Below are 20,917 nucleotides of genomic sequence, written 5' to 3'. Positions count from 1 at the left end.
CAATATAATCTTAAGATCATCACTAAAACAAAGAGATAACCAGTGTACTGAATCTAAAAGTAGAGTAATATCATGTTTGACTTTTAGTTAAGTCTGCATATTCAGGACTGGTGAGTGCTTTCTGTTGAATACTTGTTGAATCAGGAGAAATTGCGAAAGTCACGGTTTAAAATTGATAAAATGTTCCTTTAAGACCTCAAAGGTGAAAGACCAGAGCGCTCTACAGGCACATGAAATAACCACTGTGAACAGTTTTCTCTCAGTGACAGCTGCTGCTGTGAGCAAATTCAACTCATTACCAGCCCACTACATGCATATCACATCATTCTCTCTCTCTCTCTCCCTCTCCCTCTCTTTCCCACTTTCATTTTCTCCTGAGTCTTTATTTCACTCTTTGTTCCCTTCTCTTCTGCGGCCTGCACATGGGTTAGCACAGGATAAAGCATTAGTGGATAAACCCCTTTCGGGAAAGGTGATGAGTCAGGTAGATCTGCATGTGTGTCTGCATGTGTGTGAGAGGAAGAGATCTGACTCTCAGCAGGTTTAGTGACAGCCTCACTGAGGGAATCACTGAGCTCTCTGTGGCTGTCGGTCACTTCTGCCTCCTCGTTGCACCTTTTCTCTGTAGCTTTTTCAGCATCGCACACATTTCTCCTTCCCACCTCCTTACCTTTCCACTGTGTCACCATGGATATTGGTGGCTTGTCGACAGTGGTGGCCAACTCTGCCTACATCTCAGCCCGCGGGAGCTTTGATGGCACTGCCAACCCTACAGCCAACCGAGACAAGAAGTACCACTCACGCCTGAAGCTGCCTCACATCACAGTGTGCGAGGGTCTGAGGGAAACCTTAGACCTCGGCTTTCAGACGGTCTGCGTGGAGCAGCCCATTGGCAAACGTCTTTTCCAGGAGTTCCTAGATTCCAACAATGATTATAAAGGCCCCTGCCGCCTGTGGAAGGATATTGAGGACTACAACATGGCTGAGGATGAGGATAGAGTCAAAAAAGCCAGCAAGATCCTGTCCCGGTACATGGAGCCTGTTGCTAAGTATTTCTGCCCCTTCCTGCCAGAGAATGGCATCACAAAGGTCAAAGAGAAACACCAGGAAGCCGGCGATGATCTATTAAATGAGACTATGGACAATGTGATGGACTTTCTCAAGGAAGTACCCTACACTTTCTTCCTGGAGACCATGTATCTGAAGAGGTTTCTACAGTGGAAGTGGCTGGAGATGCAGCCAATGGAAGAGGACGGGTTTTTGGATTTCCGTGTTTTGGGGAAAGGGGGTTTTGGGGAAGTGTCTGCCTGTCAGACGAAGGCCACGGGGAAACTGTATGCCTGCAAAAAGCTCAATAAGAAGAGGCTGAAGAAGAGAAAAGGATACGAGGTAAAGAATCAGACCATGACTAGGAGTTTTGTAGATGCCTTTACCTCTTGTCATCCAGTCCAAACGACTATTTTTCGGGATATTACACACTGGAGATTGTGCAGTGGTTTTCATTTGGAAACATGTTTATGTTCATGAAGTAGTATTGTGGTGGTGTTGTCCTGTTATCCTCTTTGTGTACCTGTGTAATCCTCTCTTCTAAACAATGGTCAGTAACTAGATGGGGCCTTGCAGACGGCTTATATGATTAGTGCCATCGGCATTAGAACATTTTGATCTCCTTATAAAGTGCCAATCCCGCCATGTTTATAAATGGAGCTAATCTTCTACTTAGCACCCAAAAGAAAAACATGCACCTTTTGAAATTTTGCTATTGTAATCTAACCCGGAACGCTCTGCAGAAGCTGATATTGTCATTTAAGTGAAGGATTGAAGTTAAGATGGTGAGCTCTGTGCACTTGTTGACCGTAGGAAAAGATGCTTTCTTTTTATTGATGCAAAGGATACCACAGTGTCTAAGATTTAGGATTTATTTGATTGACCCACCAAAACAGATTTGCCTACCTACAGTATGTTTTAATGTGTTTTTTGTCTTTATAACGCTTTAACTTTAAAGGATAGATTCACTTTTTTTTTAAAAGTTCATCTTCAAACAATACTCAGGTGTCCATATGTTAATTGTAATATTAAATATATACATATGTTCCTGTTCATACTGGCCATTAAAAGGTTATCTGAATATGACCAATGTCTATGATATGATATCTAGAGTGCTGTCAATACTGACTCTGAATTGCTCTCTGAGAAAAGTGGTGTAAAGTGCTGACTCCTGTCCTCTCTTGTACTGTAGGGGACAATTGTGGAGAAGAGGATCTTGGCACGAGTTCACAGCAGGTTCATTGTCTCCTTGGCTTACGCCTTCCAGTCAAAAACAGAGCTGTGTTTGATCATGACTATCATGAATGGAGGAGACCTGAGGTTAGATCATTTTAACTATAATTAACTGACATGCTGTCCACACAGTCTCGTGTTGGTATTATTATATATAGAATTTCTTTAGATGACCCCTTTCCATCCCTCCTATGCCACTAGGTATCACATCTATAATGTTGACGAGAACAACCCAGGTTTTGATGAGCCAAGGGCCTGCTACTACGCTGCTCAGATCATCCAGGGCATGGAGCATCTCCACCAGAAGAGAATAGTCTACAGAGACCTCAAACCAGAGAATGTGCTGCTGGATAATCAAGGTCAGACACTTCTAGACAAAACACTGATGGAGAAAATGCTGTCTGAACCCCTTTTTTGGAAGACTTCAAGTTTCTCACAGTTGTTGTGCTGTTGGTCATTAATATGACTGTAGTCAGCTCTGTCAAACTGATGTGATGTAACTCCACAAAATTAAGTGGTTTCATCACAGGTTTCATTTAAGAGATGAATTTGGACCACCTGTATATCTGAATTTAAACAATAATTTGACATTTTATTGACCTTCTTGCTGAGTTACATGACAAGATTAAAAGGAGACAGTTAGCTTAGCTTTGTTTAGTGTAAAGCCTGGAAAGTATGAGAAAGTTAACATACCTCTGTCCAAAGATAACAGAATTTGCCGACCAGTACCTCTAAAGCTCACTGATTAACACATCTGTAGAAAAACTAAAGTTTAAAAACGACATGTTGGGGTTTTTACGTGGTGTTACATGCCAGACTTAATCTTGGACGGTTGCAGTTACTTCCTAGAGTCTGGGGCAGAGCCAGGCTAGCTGTTTCCCCCTATTACAAGTCTTTATGCTAAGCTAAGCTAACCAGCACCTGGCTCCAGCTTCATATTTGACGTACAGACATGACAGTGGCATGGAAAGCAAATAAGTCTACTTCCCCCTCCTTAAATAAATAAATAAAACACAGAACCACTTGTAAATGCTACAACAGATATACCTGCAGATCCTTCACCTTTACATAAGACATGTTAGGGTTAACACTTTTGTCAGTGCTTCTGACCACTACTGACAAAAAGAGCTGGACTTGGTCTGGGGGCGCTGCACTGTGGCTGCCCACTGATCCCAGTGTACAGGATGGGTCATACACTGAGGATACATTTTATTTTAATTTATATGAGAGGTGAGAAATTAATATTAATCTTGACTTTAAAAATATATCTTATTCTTGGCCTCCTGAGGTCATATCACACACATGCTGGTCTGTATAAACACACGCCACAACTCACATTTATAATACATACTGTGTCTTACTTCTAACACAAGGACATCTTTCAGTTATCGCACTACTACAAGCTCATGAGCCAGAGACGTAGTGTGCGGGTCAACATTCGTATCTGTGACGTGCACAGCGCTTGACATTGACCCTGGTGTTTGTTCTCACAGGTAACGTTCGTATCTCTGACCTTGGTCTGGCTGTGGAGATGGCTGATGATCAGCTCAAAATCAAAGGCTACGCTGGGACTCCAGGTACAAAACTGAAAGATAATTAGAAGAAAAAGTGGGGGGAGAAAAAAGACCAAATAGCCTGTTTGTAGCTGTTCTGAAAACAGGTTGTGTAAACTGTACACAGCTAATCAATATTGATTTTCTCACACTGTAACACATTTACTTTGTCCTGTGTAACACCACAAGGATACTGTAGAGCTGCAGCTACCACATGACTGAATGACTGGATTGAAACTAACCTGCTGTGTTAAAATGGAGCAAATATCTGCCCTAAAATATACATTTTTGCTAGTTAGTTATCTAGATAATTATTTTTTATCTCTTAAAAAAATGAAGCACCATATTGTTTTGTTGACGTCATGAGTTATGAGGGATTTTATTGGAGCAACTATCAGTTTTTATGACACATAGTGTATCAAATATTACAATACCATCTTAATTTTAAATAGTCTTTATTTTTTGTAGTTGAAGTATTCAAAGACAAAACTGTACTTTTAGTATTAGTAACAAAATATTCATTTTGAAGAATATCAGCTTTTCAAAGTGTTAAATTATGAATATAGTCACTTGTTAGTGGAACTTTATAGTTATAGTAAGTCCAAGTGTGGATACAACCATACTGCATAGTGCAGTATTGCAGCCATACTGATATTTATTCAGTTTAATGTATAGCAATCTAATCTAATCTTAAAAGTATTGTGGCGCAAGTATTAAGTCACACAAAACACAAACACTAGAAAAAAATGTTCCTCAAAAAGCACAGCATGAGTATATGGACTTTCCACCTCTGATTACATCTAGCAGCAGAAGTGATAATGTATGATACTCCTACATTGTTTGAAAGAAACCTGAAACTTCACAGATATAAACTCTCTGGATTATAGTTTAGAGAGATGATGATACAGATTTACTTTCTGGAGTCATAACTTCTCTTTCACCTGCAGGTTTCATGGCACCAGAGCTGCTAAAAGGAGAAGAGTACGACTACTCTGTAGACTACTTCACTCTGGGGGTCACTCTGTATGAGTTTATCGCTGCTAAGGGACCTTTTAGGACCAGAGGAGAGAAGGTAAATATGCTGTGTGTGAACTCTTTTCAGAGCATGTTTTAAGCTGTTGTTATATTCACTATCAACTTTAAACATGCTCTGTTGGCCCTTTTTAGCTGCTTCATTCATCATAGTCATCTCAACCCTTTGCTCTCTCTTCTTGTTTAAACCAGCTTTTACTGAATCTGTCTCTATAAAAGCAAGTATTTAAAGATTTGCTGGCTCAACTCCACCCACTTGTGGCCTGATGCTGACACTGCTGTGAAATATGAAGCTCTGAGCCCTCATTTGACCATATATATCTGCACATATATCTGCATTTTCTGATGGCTGTGCATTAACCTGAATGGCCTGAATCCAAACATGTTGTGCTGACAGCTAATACATAACTAATGAATGAGATCTTGTGTCCTTAATGCATTTCTAGTGCATTCAAAGACTTGATGGAAGAATGTGAGCAAAGTCACGTGCAGGTTAGACTGAGTGGGACCGCAGTAATTATAAAAGTATTACAGTTATGAACTAATCTCTTCTGCTCTTTGTGCTTTTCAAAGGTGGAGAACAAGGTACTGAAGAAGCGGATTCTCAACGACCCCGTGACTTATCCAGAAAAGTTCAGTGAGAACGCCAGGTCCATCTGTGAGGGTCTGCTGTGCAAAGAGGTGGACAAGAGGCTCGGCTTCAAGAATGGATCATGTGACGACCTCCGGGTTCACCCTTTCTTTAGCGAGATCAACTGGAGGAAGCTGAACGCAGGTCTGTGTGTGTGTGTGTGTTTGAGACACTAAGACAGAAATGTAGTTTTAAGTAATATGCATTTATCTCACACGTTAGCTGCCAGTGTTTTGTCTGCATACATTAAATTATTCTACTTCACATTGTTTACTACCCAAATATGAATTTTCTCATACTTCACAATGTAGCAAAGACTTTCATATTTGATTTTGAAGAACGATGGTGGTCTTTCAGTTGATCAAATTAACTTGTGCTGTCAGCTACGTTTTTGAGTAACCAAACAAAATGAGAAAAAATACTCAATAACAACAATAGCAACAATAACTAATTTATTCTTATTCAACCATAGTGCATCTGACAGGGATAAATGAGAACTTTACCAACAGAGAGTTTTGTAGTTTTATCACTTTATTAGCAGCTTTTAATATTTTCCTAAATACTACTCCTATTTTTATGACACTATTTCGTGGATCTGTGTATGTGGTAGTTCATGCTGTTTGTGTTAAAATGTGTTTAATTTAAAATGTTTCTGATGCTGATACATTTATCTGTCTAGTTGGTTGCATGAGGTAGGCTAATTGTAAAAAAAAAAAAAAAAATCCCGGTCTCTCCCATCTTGTAGTTTTTAAATTGAACACTTTCAGAATCTCTTTTGTTGAGCTCCGACATGCACGCTAGTCAAACATGTTTCTTTGATGGTGGGATGTTGTTGGGAGCGTCCAGGTGGCTCCGTTGATTTGTGGAATCCAGGGCTGAAATGTGGTCCAACAATTTGACTAACCTACTCTGTCTGTCTCTTGACATCTGCACCTTCTTGTTGTTTCCTCAGGGATTCTTCCACCACCATTCGTGCCAGATTCAAAAACAGTTTATGCCAAGAACATCAACGATGTCGGGGCCTTTTCCACGGTTAAAGGCGTGCAGCTGGAAAATAAGGACAATGAATTTTTTGACGAGTTTGCTTCGGGAAACATCTCCATCCCCTGGCAGGAGGAGATGATCGAAATGGGGATCTATGGTGAGCTGACAGTCTGGGGCCCCAACAGCACCTTACCCAATGACCTGCGACGTGAGTCCATCCTGGAGCAGCCGCCCAAATCCTCCACCTGCACTTTGTCATAAGAGGCCAAACAGTGCATGAATAACTCTGCATGAACTGTTAAATTATCAGTCAATCTGACTTTTTTTCTTGAGCACTTTTTGTACAGGGATTTCCGTACAGGTTAGTGGTTGTGTTAAATACGAGCACCAGCACTCATTAGAGTCCTCATGGACAAGATGAAATACTTCTTCAACCAGCTTTTTATCCTCTTTCCAATGCTAGCCGAGGTTTAATGCTAACTGCTCAGTGTAAAAACTGTTCGGTTCATGTGTACTGATACTGTCTTTTTCTTTAATGCCCACATGTCCCAATGTTTTCTAACATTGAACTACTATTGTTTGGTTTGTTTCCTGTTGTTGGGTTAGTTATTGATTATTATGTGTCTGAAATATATAACAGAGAAAAACAAACTCAAATTTCATCAACCAGTTTCATCTGGTTGTAATTTGAACTAACGGTTCTATTTTAGAAAGCACCACACAAACATGTTAACACATTTGTTCATATTTCTACTGTTTGCTTCCACAGTTTGTGTTATTTCATGTTGCAGCTTCAGAAGTGTAAATACGTTGTATCCATACTGCAGAGATGTTTATGAACTCAAATAAATATTTTGCCAATAAAATCACCATGTTTAGTGTTTGATGATGTGAGCGACACATTTATAAGTGTAATTTCTCCGCCTACAGCAAAGCTCCATCCCAGAGGCAGCAGTTACACACAGACAACTCATTTCTGTGGCACATGTGGCAGCATTCACACATCGTACTTTATATTAAGAGTTGACTGCTTTTACAGCTTTTACCTTTTTTTTAGAAATATCCCCCTGACAGAGGGATGACAGACATATAGGATGAGTAGCAGTTTCCAGATGCCATCATAGACCTAAAGCTGGGTGTATGACTTGCTCTTCACATATTTGCCTATGGAGGGAGCTGTAAACTCATCTTCCTCATCCAGGCTGCAGCATCAGAAGCAGTCAAAGCTGCAGCCTGCAGACATAAAAAACCCTCCTAAAACCCATTTTATCAACCAGCTCAGAGGTTAGACACATACTGTAAGTCTTTCTAATATGCCTCTAAAATCTGAGCTGAATCAAATGTAATGTATGTAAGATAAATAAATACATTTTTTATCACTGAGGTGAATGCAGGGCAGCTGATTGGTCTCTCTCTCTCTCTCTCTCTCTCTCTCTCTCTCTCTCTCTCTCTCTCTCTCTCTCTCTCTCTCTCTCTCTCTCTCTCTCTCTCTCTCTCTCTCTATCTCTCTCTCTCTCGCTCTCTTTTTCTCTTTCTCTCTCAGGCTTCAGGAAAAGTTGAGTCCATCTGAGCTCTCAGAGTCAGCTGTGGTGAACACTTATTAAGAAAAAAAGATATCTAAGTTATAATAAACTCTCTTCGTATTTCCAGTTTGGTGTCTCTGTGGAGGATGTGGACTCTGTGAATCAACAGGAACTCGATTGAAACACTACAAGCGGACGTCATCTCGGCTGCCTTATCTTTTTTTTCATTTACAGCTGAATCCTGACTGAATGGAAATGCAGCAGCCAGAAACCCAGCAGACAACTCAGCAAACAACGACAGAAATACTGGATCCTGCAGGTACACTGGGTTCACAACCTGTTCTCCAGACACATTAAGTTTCATCCTGAGATCACAGCCAGACTCTGCAGAGAGGCTTCTTAATGCTCTATTCTGTCACTGACAGCAACATGAAGTATGTTTTTTGTAAGGTGCTTTCATTAAATGTTGCCCACTTAAACTCAATGCATATGAGATGTTTCTGTGTTTATAGCCTGGGAGCATTAATGAGAAAAAAAAGGTTGCAAAAGAAAATCTTACAAACTGAAGACACTTTGTAAGAGTTCATTAAATTCTGAAAGAAAGATTTTTTTCTTTTACATGAGACAAAAAACATGTCCATGGGCTTCTGGTAGAAACACTTATAATCATTAAATAACAGCTCACCTGCCAGGAAAGAAGAGAAATGAAAGACAAGTGCAGTAAAACCTTTTCCCCCCACTATCTGTCAATATGTGTACCTTCATGATTAATCGATTTAAGGTATTTAAGCTGCAGCCAGCAAATATTTGGCATTTTTGCTTTAATCAATAAATAATGGAATTATTTGATCATCCAAATAGTTGTTGACTAATTTCCTATTGATTGACTAACAGATTCATCGACTAAATGTTGCAGCTCTAACTGTGAGCATGCTGTCTTCAGTGTTCAGAGGGGTTAAAGTTTAAGGTCGAAGTTGTCACATAATTAAATTTGGGACTTTTTATTCATTTTTTGAACTTCACTGTAGCTGCTCTGTCATTTTTATTCTCCAGTCTTTTTCTATTTTGTCTAATTTTTAGCTTCTATTTTATCTTATGTTGTGTTTCTTTCATATCTTGTCTTAATGCCTTGAGTTAGCTTGTTGTTTAATGAATGTATGAGGTCTAACGGTCAGTCCTATGCACCTCTCTGTCCTCAGTTCAATACCTGCGGCGGAGGAAAACAGCTCTATGGGTGACGGTGGCCCTGCTGGCTCTGGCTCTGGTGGTGCTGGCTGTGGGTCTGGTCTCTGCAACTCGCACTGACAACGTTCCCGTCGCTGGATATTACCCAGGCATCACTGTGAGTGACAGCCCTTCTAGATACAGTCATGACTATAACTTTCATCAACACTTTAACATTGTGATGTCTTAATCTACTTTGATCTCTTTCTACGTCCAGCTGAGTTTTGGAGCATTTCTGGGTATTGTTGGCATTCACCTGGTGGAGAACCGCAGACCCATGGTGAGTCTGTTCCTCTGTCACCACTGTTGTTACACATTTAAAATCACATGAGGACATTTATTCCATTCATTTTCCACATTTTTGGTCTTCATTTAGACCCCTCAGAGCCCTTTCGACTGTATATACAGGTATTAAGGTGTCTCTGGACTTCGGACATAAACAAATGCAATTGCTGCACACCTGATTGGTACTTTATTTGATGCCGGATGCTGGCAAATTTCTCATCTATAAACCATTGTCATGACCTTTAAAAGACTGGGACGACAGTATGATGTCAAAAAAGTGCCCTGTTGCAGGCACACAGATTAAAGCAGATCAATCTTTGTTTTACACACACTCTGATATCTGATTGGCTGGTATTCAAAGCTGGATACGTCTTTTGGTGTTGGGGTTTAAGTGCCCAAGACTTCCTTTTAATTATTCTCTCAAAGCTGCGCAGTGTGTAGTGGTTCTCAATCTGTGGGTGAGATAAATCTGAGGGTCACAAAAGGATCGCAAGACAGAAACCAGAAAATGCAAGATTTCTTCTACACAAAATGATGTTTTAATTTCAGACGTTACACAAATCTTTACTCCTTTTGAAGTGAATCACCAGATATTTTCTCATCTGAGAATAAAATAAATTGACTGTTCATAGCCAGGAGGAATACATAAACAGTAAGGAGGGCTTGTGAGTAGAAATTTATTTTTATTAAAGGGTCATATGTGGGGAAAAAAGGATATGAGCGACTGCTTTAGGGCATATCATATCAGCTGGAAACATCTTATTTAAACATAGATAGATTTTTTTTGAATAGATTTGAACCGATTCAGATCAAGATTTAATAGATAATAGATTTTTTTTTACAATGAGCCTCTGTTAGTCAGCTCCACACATTAACAGTTGGTGGCATTGAACGTAGAAATGCAGAAATGAAACAGGAGAAGAAAAAGAATATTGAAGAATTCAAGTTGTTAAACTTAAAAATGCTTTACAGATGTTTAAGGAGATAGGAATGTGATTCTTGTCCCTTTCTGTGAGAAACAAATGTTTGTTTAATACTCTAATAGTGCAGCGTCACAATTACATTTCAGCCTTATGTTTACTCTCTCAAGGTGACTTTTTGTCAGCTTTTTGGGCTTCACAATATTCACCTTCTAAAAAGAAAGCATTTGTTCCTGGAAAACAGGACATATATAACATAAATTAACGGATTATGTTACAGACGTTGCAAATTCACTGAACAGTTTTACAGGAAATTGCTCTATTATGAGCAAGAAGCAAATCCGATTACTCGATGCCGGCGTAATGTGCTTTTGGTCCTTGTGCCCGGGTCAGTGTACGTGACTGGATTTGTGGTCGAGGGAAGTGAATGTGATTGGCTCTGGAGTTCCATGACAAGAGGCAGAATTGGATTAGTATTGGTCAGCTGCTGACAGGGATGCTTTATTTCAGAGAGGGACACAGGTCATAACATCAAAGTGGATCTCTGTACAGCAGGAGGTTCAAAAGTTATCATGTCAACGAGTCCGGAGTAGAGACAAAAGAAAGACATCTGATCTGAGTATTTAAAGGGGAAAATATATATATTAATAAGTCCCTGAGACCCAGTTTGAGAACTTCAGGTGTTTTTCTAGGAACTAAATCTGCATAAAACTGACTTTCAATCAACAGTCAACAAATAAACAAATGCAAATAAGTGACTGCAGGACAAGCAAAAGCTGAAACTGTTCCTCTGTGTCATTTAAGCAGTATCCTCAGTATCACATTCACAGTATATGAAACCCACCATGTGACTGACTGTGTTAAGAGAACACCAGTGACACAGAAACTTTAGATTAGAGTCCTTAGCTGTGTCTCATTTCCAAACTACATACTGACTGTATACATTATTTACGAATCCTCATAGTATAGTGTAGTGTATACAAACACTGAAAGAGGTTTTCCTCGCTGTTATCATTCCTCCTGTTCATGTGCTTTCAAAATGTGCTTTCAGTGTAAGTGATGGAGGCCAAATATCCTCATATCATGTGGATATCTGACACATTTACAGTCTTTTGAACATCAAATTCCCTCTTTGTGTTTCCTCGGACAGTGTTTCGCTGTTCAGCTGCAGTGGAAGTATAGTAACAAAAAGACTTTGTCACAAAAACAAAACTGTAACGTTGAAAGATATCTGCTTGATTTGACTAATTAACTTACTAGCTTCAGATAAACTGTTAAATACATTTTTTCACAGAAGGACTGTGTATTTTGGCCCACATAACCTTACATTGTAACTTCATTGTGAAAGTATTTTAGTCAGTATGAACAGAAAGAATGATTACAGCAAGAAAAAACTGCTTCAGTCTTCATTTGTGCACCTGACTGTTGTTTAGGAATATTAGAAAAAAAATTTGTGAACCCATCCCTAATCAGTTACATACTAATAGCAAGGCAAATGCATGAATATCCTGGTTATGATCAGGTTTTTGGATTATCCTGGCAATGTGTTGTTGGTCCTGGTACTAACTGGAGTACTCCTATAGAAACCAGGACACTGTGGCACACAAACACCTGATCCAGGTGTCTCACTGTTCTCTGTTGGTAGAGACACGAGAGGCTAAGACAAGATAAGAGTCAAACCAGGACACTTGTGTGTATGTAAACACACTCACAGCTGACTTTCTTTTGTATACTTACTGCTAAACTGTTAAATATGACTATTAATATGTAGTACTTACTGTGCATAATTAGTATTTAGTATATTTGGTATGGATTTGAGACACAGCTCTAGTTTCTAACCTATAAATTTGAACTATACACTATACCATCTTTTTTTCTCTCAGAGGCAATTTGAAGACAAATCTAAGTTGAGGACATATTTCTACATCTGTCTTCTCATTTTAATGTCAGAAAAGTCCTACATAAATAATATCTTTTTAAAATACAGTGTGAACAGTCCGCTTTGAATCATTTGTTTTATAGTTTTTTAGGCTGTCTTGCTGTAGTTTGGAGAATAATATGGAGGAGAAACAGAAGTCAAGTTTCAGCAACGCCAGGATTTATCTCACTGCACTTTATAATCACAGACATGATTCATTGCTGATAAATAGATTGTCCTGGTGTGGTGGAGATACAAACATGTTCCCACTGCCTGTCCCCTGTGTGTGCATGTGTGTCTTGTAAATTTTTCATGTGGCCTCCGAGGTGTCGTGTACCTGATTGGATCACTTTTGTCTTACGTTACGTTACAGAATCTAATCCGGTCAACATAGATAGTCTTCCTGGAGCTGTTCACACGTGTGTGTGTGTGTGTGTGTGTGTGTGTGTGTGTGTGTGTGTGTGTGTGTGTCTGGCTTTAAATGTGTGAACACAGAGTAAAGAAGCAGTCAAAGATATTTGCTACTCGCTCCATCTCCCTGCTTCTGTGCCATCGGTCCTGTGCTTTAAACTTTAATGGTGTGTTCGCTGCCACGCTGCCGTTGGTCTTCAGTGTCTGTGACAGCCACATTTGGCAAAATACTCGCTCTCACACACAGGTGTCTTCTTACCTCACACTGTAACGTGAGTGCCGGCTGGCAGAGCGCGGTCGCTCATTAAAGGACAACGAGCCGTACCACAATGCCATGCGACATCTGAGAGCTCTGAAGCATATCTTGCTTCCTGGATCTCACAGCCCTTTGCCCCTCTGACCTCATGAAGCAGCAGGTGGGCGGTTTGATGTAGTTTGAGGTATAAACAGTTGAAAACGTGATTAGTTAAGTTTCCAGTTTGACTCCTGGATGGACAAATTTAAACTTGAAGCTTTTCCTGCCGTTGAGATGAAGTTGATAAAGCACAGTTCAACACGGTGTTAGAGATCTTTTACTGTATTATGAGAAGAGTAAGTGATGAGTGCAGTCATGCCGCAACAGGATGCTGACTGCAGCTCACTTAAGGTCCACCGGTGTCACTAATGAGAAGGAATTTCAGATTCTTACAGATTGAACCTTTAAGTTGTTATGAATCATTTTCATTAGCAAATTAATGACTTACTGTATAGACATGTAGAGCAGCCTATAGACATTTTTCAAGGAACATTTCAAAGACTGGACTGCAATGTATCTTGAATGTGTACAGTATATACGTAAAATATATAGGTAATTTATATTGATGTCCTGTAAATAGAGCTACGGTTACACTCTAGTTTTATACCAAAGAGTATAATTCCTCATAAATGTTATCAGTCTATCTATAATTTTGTCATCCTGTTTTTCTTTGTAGTATTTCTGTCATTCTGCTTTCTGGTCTATAAACACGACATTGGGGGGGTTTTTCCTCGTTTGAATCAAGAGTCTAAAGATAGAGGATGTTGGATTATTGCAAAGATTTTAAAGCCCCTTGGGGCAACTCTGTGATACTGGGCTATACAAATAAAGTTAGTTTGACTTGACTCAAATCACTCAGTCAGCACCTGAGTAACTCATTCAGCTGGTACTTAAAACTGAGAATGAAGAAGGAAAACAATTATTTGTGCTTTTTTTAACTTTATGACTGTGCCCCCTCGCTTTCTATCCACTGATTTCATGAGTAGTACACCACATGGTCACAGTGATTTGGTATCACCTTTTTTAAGAAGAAAAAACCCCACAAATTAGTGTAATTAGAAAACAACAAGTAAACTACAGTGTCAGCTGCTTGGTGAAACTAAACTTTTTTTAGGTTGAGGGTACATTATTTTGGGTAAAGGAACATAGAGGTCATAGTTTTACATACTGCAAAATATGTGTGAAAGAGCAGTCAGTTAACAATTCAAGTCGAGAAGTGAAAACTGAGGTAAAGTCTTGTTCTGGTAAAGAAAAATCACCCTCAGTCAGTCAACGCTCATAATGTTCCACCACTTTTCTCAACTGGAAACTGTATTTTTCTCAATTTCTTTTGGCAGTTCTAGGATACTGTGCTCATAAAGGCAGATATTTCCCAGATTTGTGAATTTGACTATGTTGAAGGTAAAACACATTTGTGCTCCTCTGACATTTCTTGGATAGAGGTTAAAAATCTTAACGACTCATGTAACCGCTTTTCATTTTGTCTTATCGCCAACATGTTTAAAGGGATTGTGGAGCATGAAATTCTTTCTGTAAACGAAAAAAAGGGACCCAAACTCCCTTCCTATCTACACTTATCCTGCTGGCTCCTATAACAGGCTTCACTGCCTAGATACACTGTAAGATTTCTTTATGACTAAACGCTTCACGTGGCTCGTGCTCTCCTGTAGTTACTGCCTGTATTTCACAGACCACTGTCCTTTTGGTCACCTTGCGGCTTGAGGAGCAGAACGGTGAACCTTGTAAAAGGGACGTATTTTACCCAGCGTTCAGTGCTTATTACCAGTGTGTCCGGCTGGTTGTGATTGGTCACTGGACCACTGAGCAGAGGAAGAAGACCTTGCAGCAGTCAGCGACTTTAGTATATCCTGATTGGTATCTTTACTGACTCTTATAAAATTAATCTTTGTGTTTTTATCCCTTTTTCACTGACGTCTTTCCTTCTCTAAGGCTTGCATCAGGAGTCTTGTATCTTTCTATACTTTCTCCACTGCTATCTACAGTATCTCTTTAATCTTTTACAGTATTTCTCTCGCTCCTCCCGTTTTATCTGGGGAGATTCAGGGGCTTTTGGGTGACAGAGTGTGCAGAGGTGTTTTATGTGCTGGCAGCTGGTGCTAAGGTAATGTGAAGTAATGCAGTTGTCAGGCTCTATTGTCTCCGCTGCTGGCCTCATCTCTCACTTGCAGCCCATAAAAGCAGAGTCATTTAAACCGCTAATGAAGTGGAGAGTCTGGGCCAGTGGCAGATAAAAACCAAACCAGAAAAAAAGCTTAATTTCTCAGCCTGGCTCTTATTTCAATTTGTTGAGAGAAATTCATTCATCTTGTTAAGGTCTACATCTCTAAATGCCCTGTGTTATTCTTATATGTAGAGTTAGACATTTCCCACATAACACTTTGCCACTAGGTTAGTTAATTATTAACCTACCTGAATACAATCTCATCATGTGAATTTGATCAGTTTGTGTTTAAACATTTACACTACTGGATTGAGGTGTTACATAAAAACAATTATTTAGTCAAGTGCATGTACAGACTGTGCTTCATTGTGTTTACCTCACACTCAGTTGCTGTGATGCACCTGCTTCACCAGCCTTCAACCAAAGCAGATGTTTTATTAGCTGGAATAAGTGAAAATATGTACAGATGTGCCGGGTCCCTAACTATTCATCCTGCTGATGAGCCTTGTCATAGAAAACTGCCTTAAATTCTTCTTAAAAACTTAAACAAATCACATAAAACACTTGCAGGTTGTTAAAAGAATGGATATATTGTACAATATGGAGATTAAATGAATCTTTATTCTCACAGATGGGACACAAGGGTGTGGTTTTTTATAAGAAACTAGACAAAAGAAGCTCTTATCATCACATCATCTGATGAGTTAAATCTACAGAAATCTTTGTACGTATTGCTCTGACAACACATCATCCTGACAACTTAATAATAACATCACAAGACTCTGAACCCTCTTCAAATAAACAACGGCCATAGTATTATCAACATTATCAACATAGAACCTCTGTCTCTCTGAAGGCATATGATGATCACTATACACATTATACTAAGAGTTGGCCTCCATTTACAGTGACCAAGATTATAGGAAAGTACATCTTAAATGAATATATAGACAAATGATTAATACATGATTAACATAGAAATAAATGATCATCTGTAAGCCTGCAGCTGAGTTTCCTCTTACAACACCTTACAGTAAACTGCTGCTGTGAAGATAATGCTATTTACAAAAAATGAACGTTACTTGTATATGAGTCACTGAAATGAAATTAAACATTTTTATATTGACTTTTTCATATAAAAGTGAAGCATGACAAAATTCTTTATTATAATGTAACAAAATCCCCAACAAACATTACATCTGTTCATATTCTTGCTTTCAAATGTATATATCTGTTTAAACATTTAGTTTTTGTTCTGAAACACAAACACAATCAACTGAATCGTCTGTTTTTGGTCTCACAAGCTTGTCAGTGCAACTTAAGGATCAAGAAAAGCAGACGATTAGGAATTTTTAGGAAGCAGGAAAATGATTTGACTTCTGATTAATTTCAGGATCATTGATCTTCCAATAAAATATCTCTTCATGCGACTTCATGATCATCAACTGTAAATTATTAAAATAATCCAACCAAGAGAGTTGTAGTATGGTGGATGTGTTTTACTCATATCACTTTGAAATGTGAAGCCATGTCTGTTAACATCATTTATAGAAATTTGACTTGTGGATGAAATAAATTTAGTTCATATCTCTGGATTGCTGATCAGGAAAGAGGGAGGATTTTGAATGTCACCAGAAATCAATGAAATGGAAATAAAGATCCTAATGAGTAAAGTCACCTGTGTTCATAAAGGATCGACTTTTACCTTTTTCTGTTAAATTGTGGGATAAACTGATGTAACTCATGTATCAATTTAGATGCGTAGATGGGAAGAAAAAAAAGTGTGTTTCATCTCTTGTTTCAGTTCAGGAGGATCAGTCCCACAGGAGTGATTGAACAGACACTAAATGATGCTCAGAGATAAAGTTTATGATCAGACATCTGTGACCAGACAGCTGGGTCTGATGGTGTGCATGTGTTTGTGTGTGTGTGTGTGTGTGTGTGTGTGTGTGTGTGTGTGTGTGTGTGTGTGTGTGTGTGTGTGTGTGTGTGTGTGTGTGTGTGTGTGTGTGTGTGTGTGTGTGTGTGTGTGTGTGTGTGTATCAGATTGGGAGAATTAGATTGACCTTGCTGGTACAAAAGGCCGTCCCTCTGTCCTCGCATGTTGCCTCTTTCCCCATAAATTACCCACAAAGCACCTCTACACTGGCAGAGTAAGAAGCCATACATTTCTTTTATTGTCCTGCAGCCCAGACACTGCAGCTGATCACACACGACCAGCAGAGAAGCTTACCTATGTGTGTGACTTAACATGCAACATGACAACTTACATAATCACAAAAATCAATAGTCAAATCATTTGGAAAAATCAATTTATGATTCTGTTAGGGTAAATCATTTTTGTACATAAATGATAATTCACTGATGTGTTCATTAAACATATTTCTATATAAAACATAAAGTCTATTTAATAATTTCCATTTTTTATTTAGGTTATATGTCCGAACTGTGATTCCATACAGTCACATGATCAAAACTGTATTTCACAAGCTGCAAATCTCATTAATTTTCTGCTCTGGTGATACTTCATTAAATTTTTGTGTTTGTTCCAAAACATTTTTTCATGACTTTACCTTCTTCTGTTCATCTTCACCTCTCTCCAAGCTCATGGCAGCCATCATCTTTGTCAGCATCGGAGTCATTGCATCTTTCTTCTGTGCCATCGTGGACGGGATCATTGCTTCAGAGTTCATTGTAAGTATCACTCATGCAATACTGCAAGTGTTATTCAAGTGCCTGCGCAGATATAAAAAGGTAGTATACTAATTCACTATATTTTGTGTAAATAAAGCCACACTTAAACAACAAACTTTAACAGATACAGAAGTTTTCTGTGCAGAAATGCAGGCTGAGATTTGTGCACACATCAGTGAGGTTAGCATCTCCTGATAAATCAGAGCAGTCAGCCATACCACGACTCAGGTAGACCTGACCAACCAATCTAAGAGTTCGACCTGCAGAGAGCTGCTGGGTGACCGGAAGATCCTGAGAAACACTCAGCAAAACAGGGCTGATTAAAAATGTGTCCCCAGCTTTCTCCAAATCACAGAAAATGTTTGCGTTTATGATGGGGAGGAAAAAGAGCAGAGGACAATACATGACTTTTAAGATTTACTAAAAAAAGTTAACCAACGACAATATAAAGTACGTAAACCAGTAACATCAGTTGTTTGTTGAGTGCTTGAATGAGTGAACAGTGAAGTGTAATGAAGACAGAAAATATACACAAGGGAAAACCTAAACCTAACCCCAAACCAAGCAGCAAACCGACACATACACCCAGAGATACAGGTGATAATCAGTGATGCGCTTCCTGCTTTACTCCTAAAAAGGAAGGACAGCCCAAACAGCAGGTCAAGAGGGCTGTCACAGATAAATAAATATGCAGTCAAAAAATACGCAGAATATGCAACAATCAAAGATATTTTATATGTTATCAATTAAGAATTGATTTCCCAGGAAATGATTTAGCAAAGGTGTGTTGGAGTTTGATATATGTACAGTACCAGTCAAAACTTCCTCATTTAAGAGAATGAGAAAGTGTGTCCAAACTTTAGACTGGTACTATATTGTCTATCTATTATAAGTATTTGGCACTGTTAGATCATGTTGTACCTTCAGTGACAGTACAACACCAGAAGTGGGAAACTTCAATTGTGCAAAAACCTGATTTGGTTCAAGTGTTGTTTCTTTAAGATGTTCTGGGTGTGTGAATGTGAACACCAGTGCACCTCCGTTTCTCACATCAGCTTAATTAATTTTAATGAGTGTCTTGATGAGTATGGATGGACCAGAGAGAGGGAGAGTTTAAAAAGCTGGACCTCTCAGCAGCTGGCACTGAGTCACTGATATTGATCAACAATGCTATCACACTCCTGCAGATATATTTATTTTTGCTCACAGAGCAGTAAAAATCATATTTATTGCACCGTCAAGCCTCGGACAGTGAAAATGATTTTATGACTTCCCACATTATATTAAGTCCAGGGACATTTGATGCAGGAGGTTTTGTAGTCCGGTGCACATGTTGTAAAACGTCACTGCTGCAGTGTCAGAGAAACAGGAAGAGAATGGACACAAGCCAGGGTTCAAATTCATTCACATGTAGCTTTACATGATACACAAGTGTGTCGCCAAGAAATTTACTCTCAAAGAGGAAAATAATGCAGAGGAAAAACATTTAGATCACAGTTTTGTGTGGAGTGTGATGAGTGGAATAATATCTTCATACACAGGATACAAGGCCCCTGCAGGAGGACATGTGTGACTTTTATGCCAGTGGATCGGGCTACGCTTATGACAGCTACTACACTGAGGTGAGTCTCAAACACACACACACACACACACACACAAACACACACACACACAAACACACACACACACACACACACACACACACACACACCATGCACGCACACACGCACACACACACACACACAAACACACACACACACACACACACACACACATACACACGCACACACCACTTGCATTGTCTCTGCTGTATTAACATTTACTGTATTTCCTCACTTTGAGAGAGTACTTTTCCACCACAGTCCAATATATGGACACACTTTCAGATCACCTTCAAATTCTTTAAATTGACCTCATCTTACCCTCTGTGTTATGCCTGTGTCTTACTGGACGAACTGTATCTTGGGTTGATGTCAATTTTTTCTTTGCAGCCCTTTAGGGGCTTTTACAAAGTGTGTAGCAGCATCTAGTGGTCAAATAATGTTACTGCAGAGATTCACTGGCTCACTGATATCTGTATAATCTGAATGCAACTGCATGAATTTCAATATAAATATATTAAGGTCTGGAAATGATATAGAGAAATGTAGACAGTTTCCTACTAACCATGTATTTATCTGTCAAAAAGCTTGTCTTACATCATTTAAATTTTATATAACTAATAAAGTTAAAGAAATGTATCTAAAATCATCCACAAAATGTATTCCTTTAACAGTATGACTGGAAGATTTACTGACATAGATGACAGATGTCTTTTTCCCCCCAGAAAGTAGTAGAGTCATTAATTGATTTATTCTATAGTTTTGAATGTCCCTGAAGTTTTGGAAAGGTTGTTAGGCTGAACAGAGCAGGTGGACCCAAATACAGGAGACTGCAGGATGAAGAACAACTTGTCTAAGGCTCATACAAGCAAAAGCAGGTCAAAGCAAAACTGAACCACACAGAGCAGAACAAATGATCCAAGTCTAACTGAACTAATAGGAGGAGATGAGGTGCACGTGCGAAGATGGGTGGATAAACTTAAGTGAGGAGAATGACAAGATAAAACAGGAGGATGGGTAAGAGGCTGATGGTTTTGCGGAAAAGGGTTAACGAAACTGAATGCAGGTATGTTATGGAGGGAAAACCCAGAAACAGTGAATACAGTGTAACTAATAAAGGCAACTTAAATGTTATCATGTCAGAAGTCTTTAACAGTACGCAGCTAAAGAAAAAAAGACATTGTTGCTTACTTTTGATTGTAATACCATGGGAGAAAGGACTCATTTTGTTATTATATTACTTCTAAATTTCGATGGTTTTTTGTTTTGAATTGAAATCAACTACCTGTAAAAACAGGTGAATAAGAGAAAAGCATTTCTCTCTTTAAAAATACTTCTTTTTTTAAAATTCCCTTATTGTGTTGTAATGTTATTTATTTTCAAG

General features: G+C 38.9%; 2 protein-coding genes across 2 annotated transcripts in view; both read left to right on the top strand.

The window, feature by feature from the left end:
• The first annotated feature begins 125 nt into the window (after nucleotides 1-125).
• grk1a (G protein-coupled receptor kinase 1 a) lies at nucleotides 126-7,281 on the top strand. The gene is made up of 7 exons (XM_062423896.1): nucleotides 126-1,389; nucleotides 2,240-2,367; nucleotides 2,482-2,639; nucleotides 3,774-3,857; nucleotides 4,781-4,905; nucleotides 5,439-5,640; nucleotides 6,449-7,281. The coding sequence occupies exons 1-7, from the start codon at nucleotides 688-690 to the stop codon at nucleotides 6,739-6,741; spliced, it is 1,692 nt and encodes a 563-aa protein (XP_062279880.1). The 5' UTR covers nucleotides 126-687; the 3' UTR covers nucleotides 6,742-7,281.
• A 977-nt stretch (nucleotides 7,282-8,258) lies between these two features.
• The window catches only part of LOC133992305 (transmembrane protein 255B), a 15,294-nt gene continuing 2,635 nt past the window's right edge, over nucleotides 8,259-20,917 (top strand). The window contains exons 1-5 of the mRNA XM_062431061.1: nucleotides 8,259-8,322; nucleotides 9,203-9,345; nucleotides 9,445-9,507; nucleotides 17,843-17,932; nucleotides 19,474-19,572. Coding sequence (XP_062287045.1) covers nucleotides 8,259-8,322; nucleotides 9,203-9,345; nucleotides 9,445-9,507; nucleotides 17,843-17,932; nucleotides 19,474-19,572 — 459 coding nt within the window. The remainder of the gene's footprint in view (nucleotides 8,323-9,202; nucleotides 9,346-9,444; nucleotides 9,508-17,842; nucleotides 17,933-19,473; nucleotides 19,573-20,917) is intronic.

Source organism: Scomber scombrus, chromosome 1, assembly GCF_963691925.1.
Source record: "Scomber scombrus chromosome 1, fScoSco1.1, whole genome shotgun sequence".
Taxonomy (NCBI): Eukaryota; Metazoa; Chordata; class Actinopteri; order Scombriformes; family Scombridae; genus Scomber; species Scomber scombrus.
The sequence above is the reverse complement of the archived record's forward strand: the minus strand, read 5'-3'. Positions and strand labels throughout refer to the sequence as shown.

Excerpts from the sequence above, each read along its gene's own strand:
- grk1a (XM_062423896.1), top strand. The coding sequence starts at position 688 with ATGGATATTGGTGGCTTGTCGACAGTGGTGGCCAACTCTGCCTACATC. Across the intron at positions 1,390-2,239 it reads AGAAGAGAAAAGGATACGAG|GGGACAATTGTGGAGAAGAG; the intron begins GTAAAGAATCAG and ends CTTGTACTGTAG. Across the intron at positions 3,858-4,780 it reads AGGCTACGCTGGGACTCCAG|GTTTCATGGCACCAGAGCTG; the intron begins GTACAAAACTGA and ends TTTCACCTGCAG.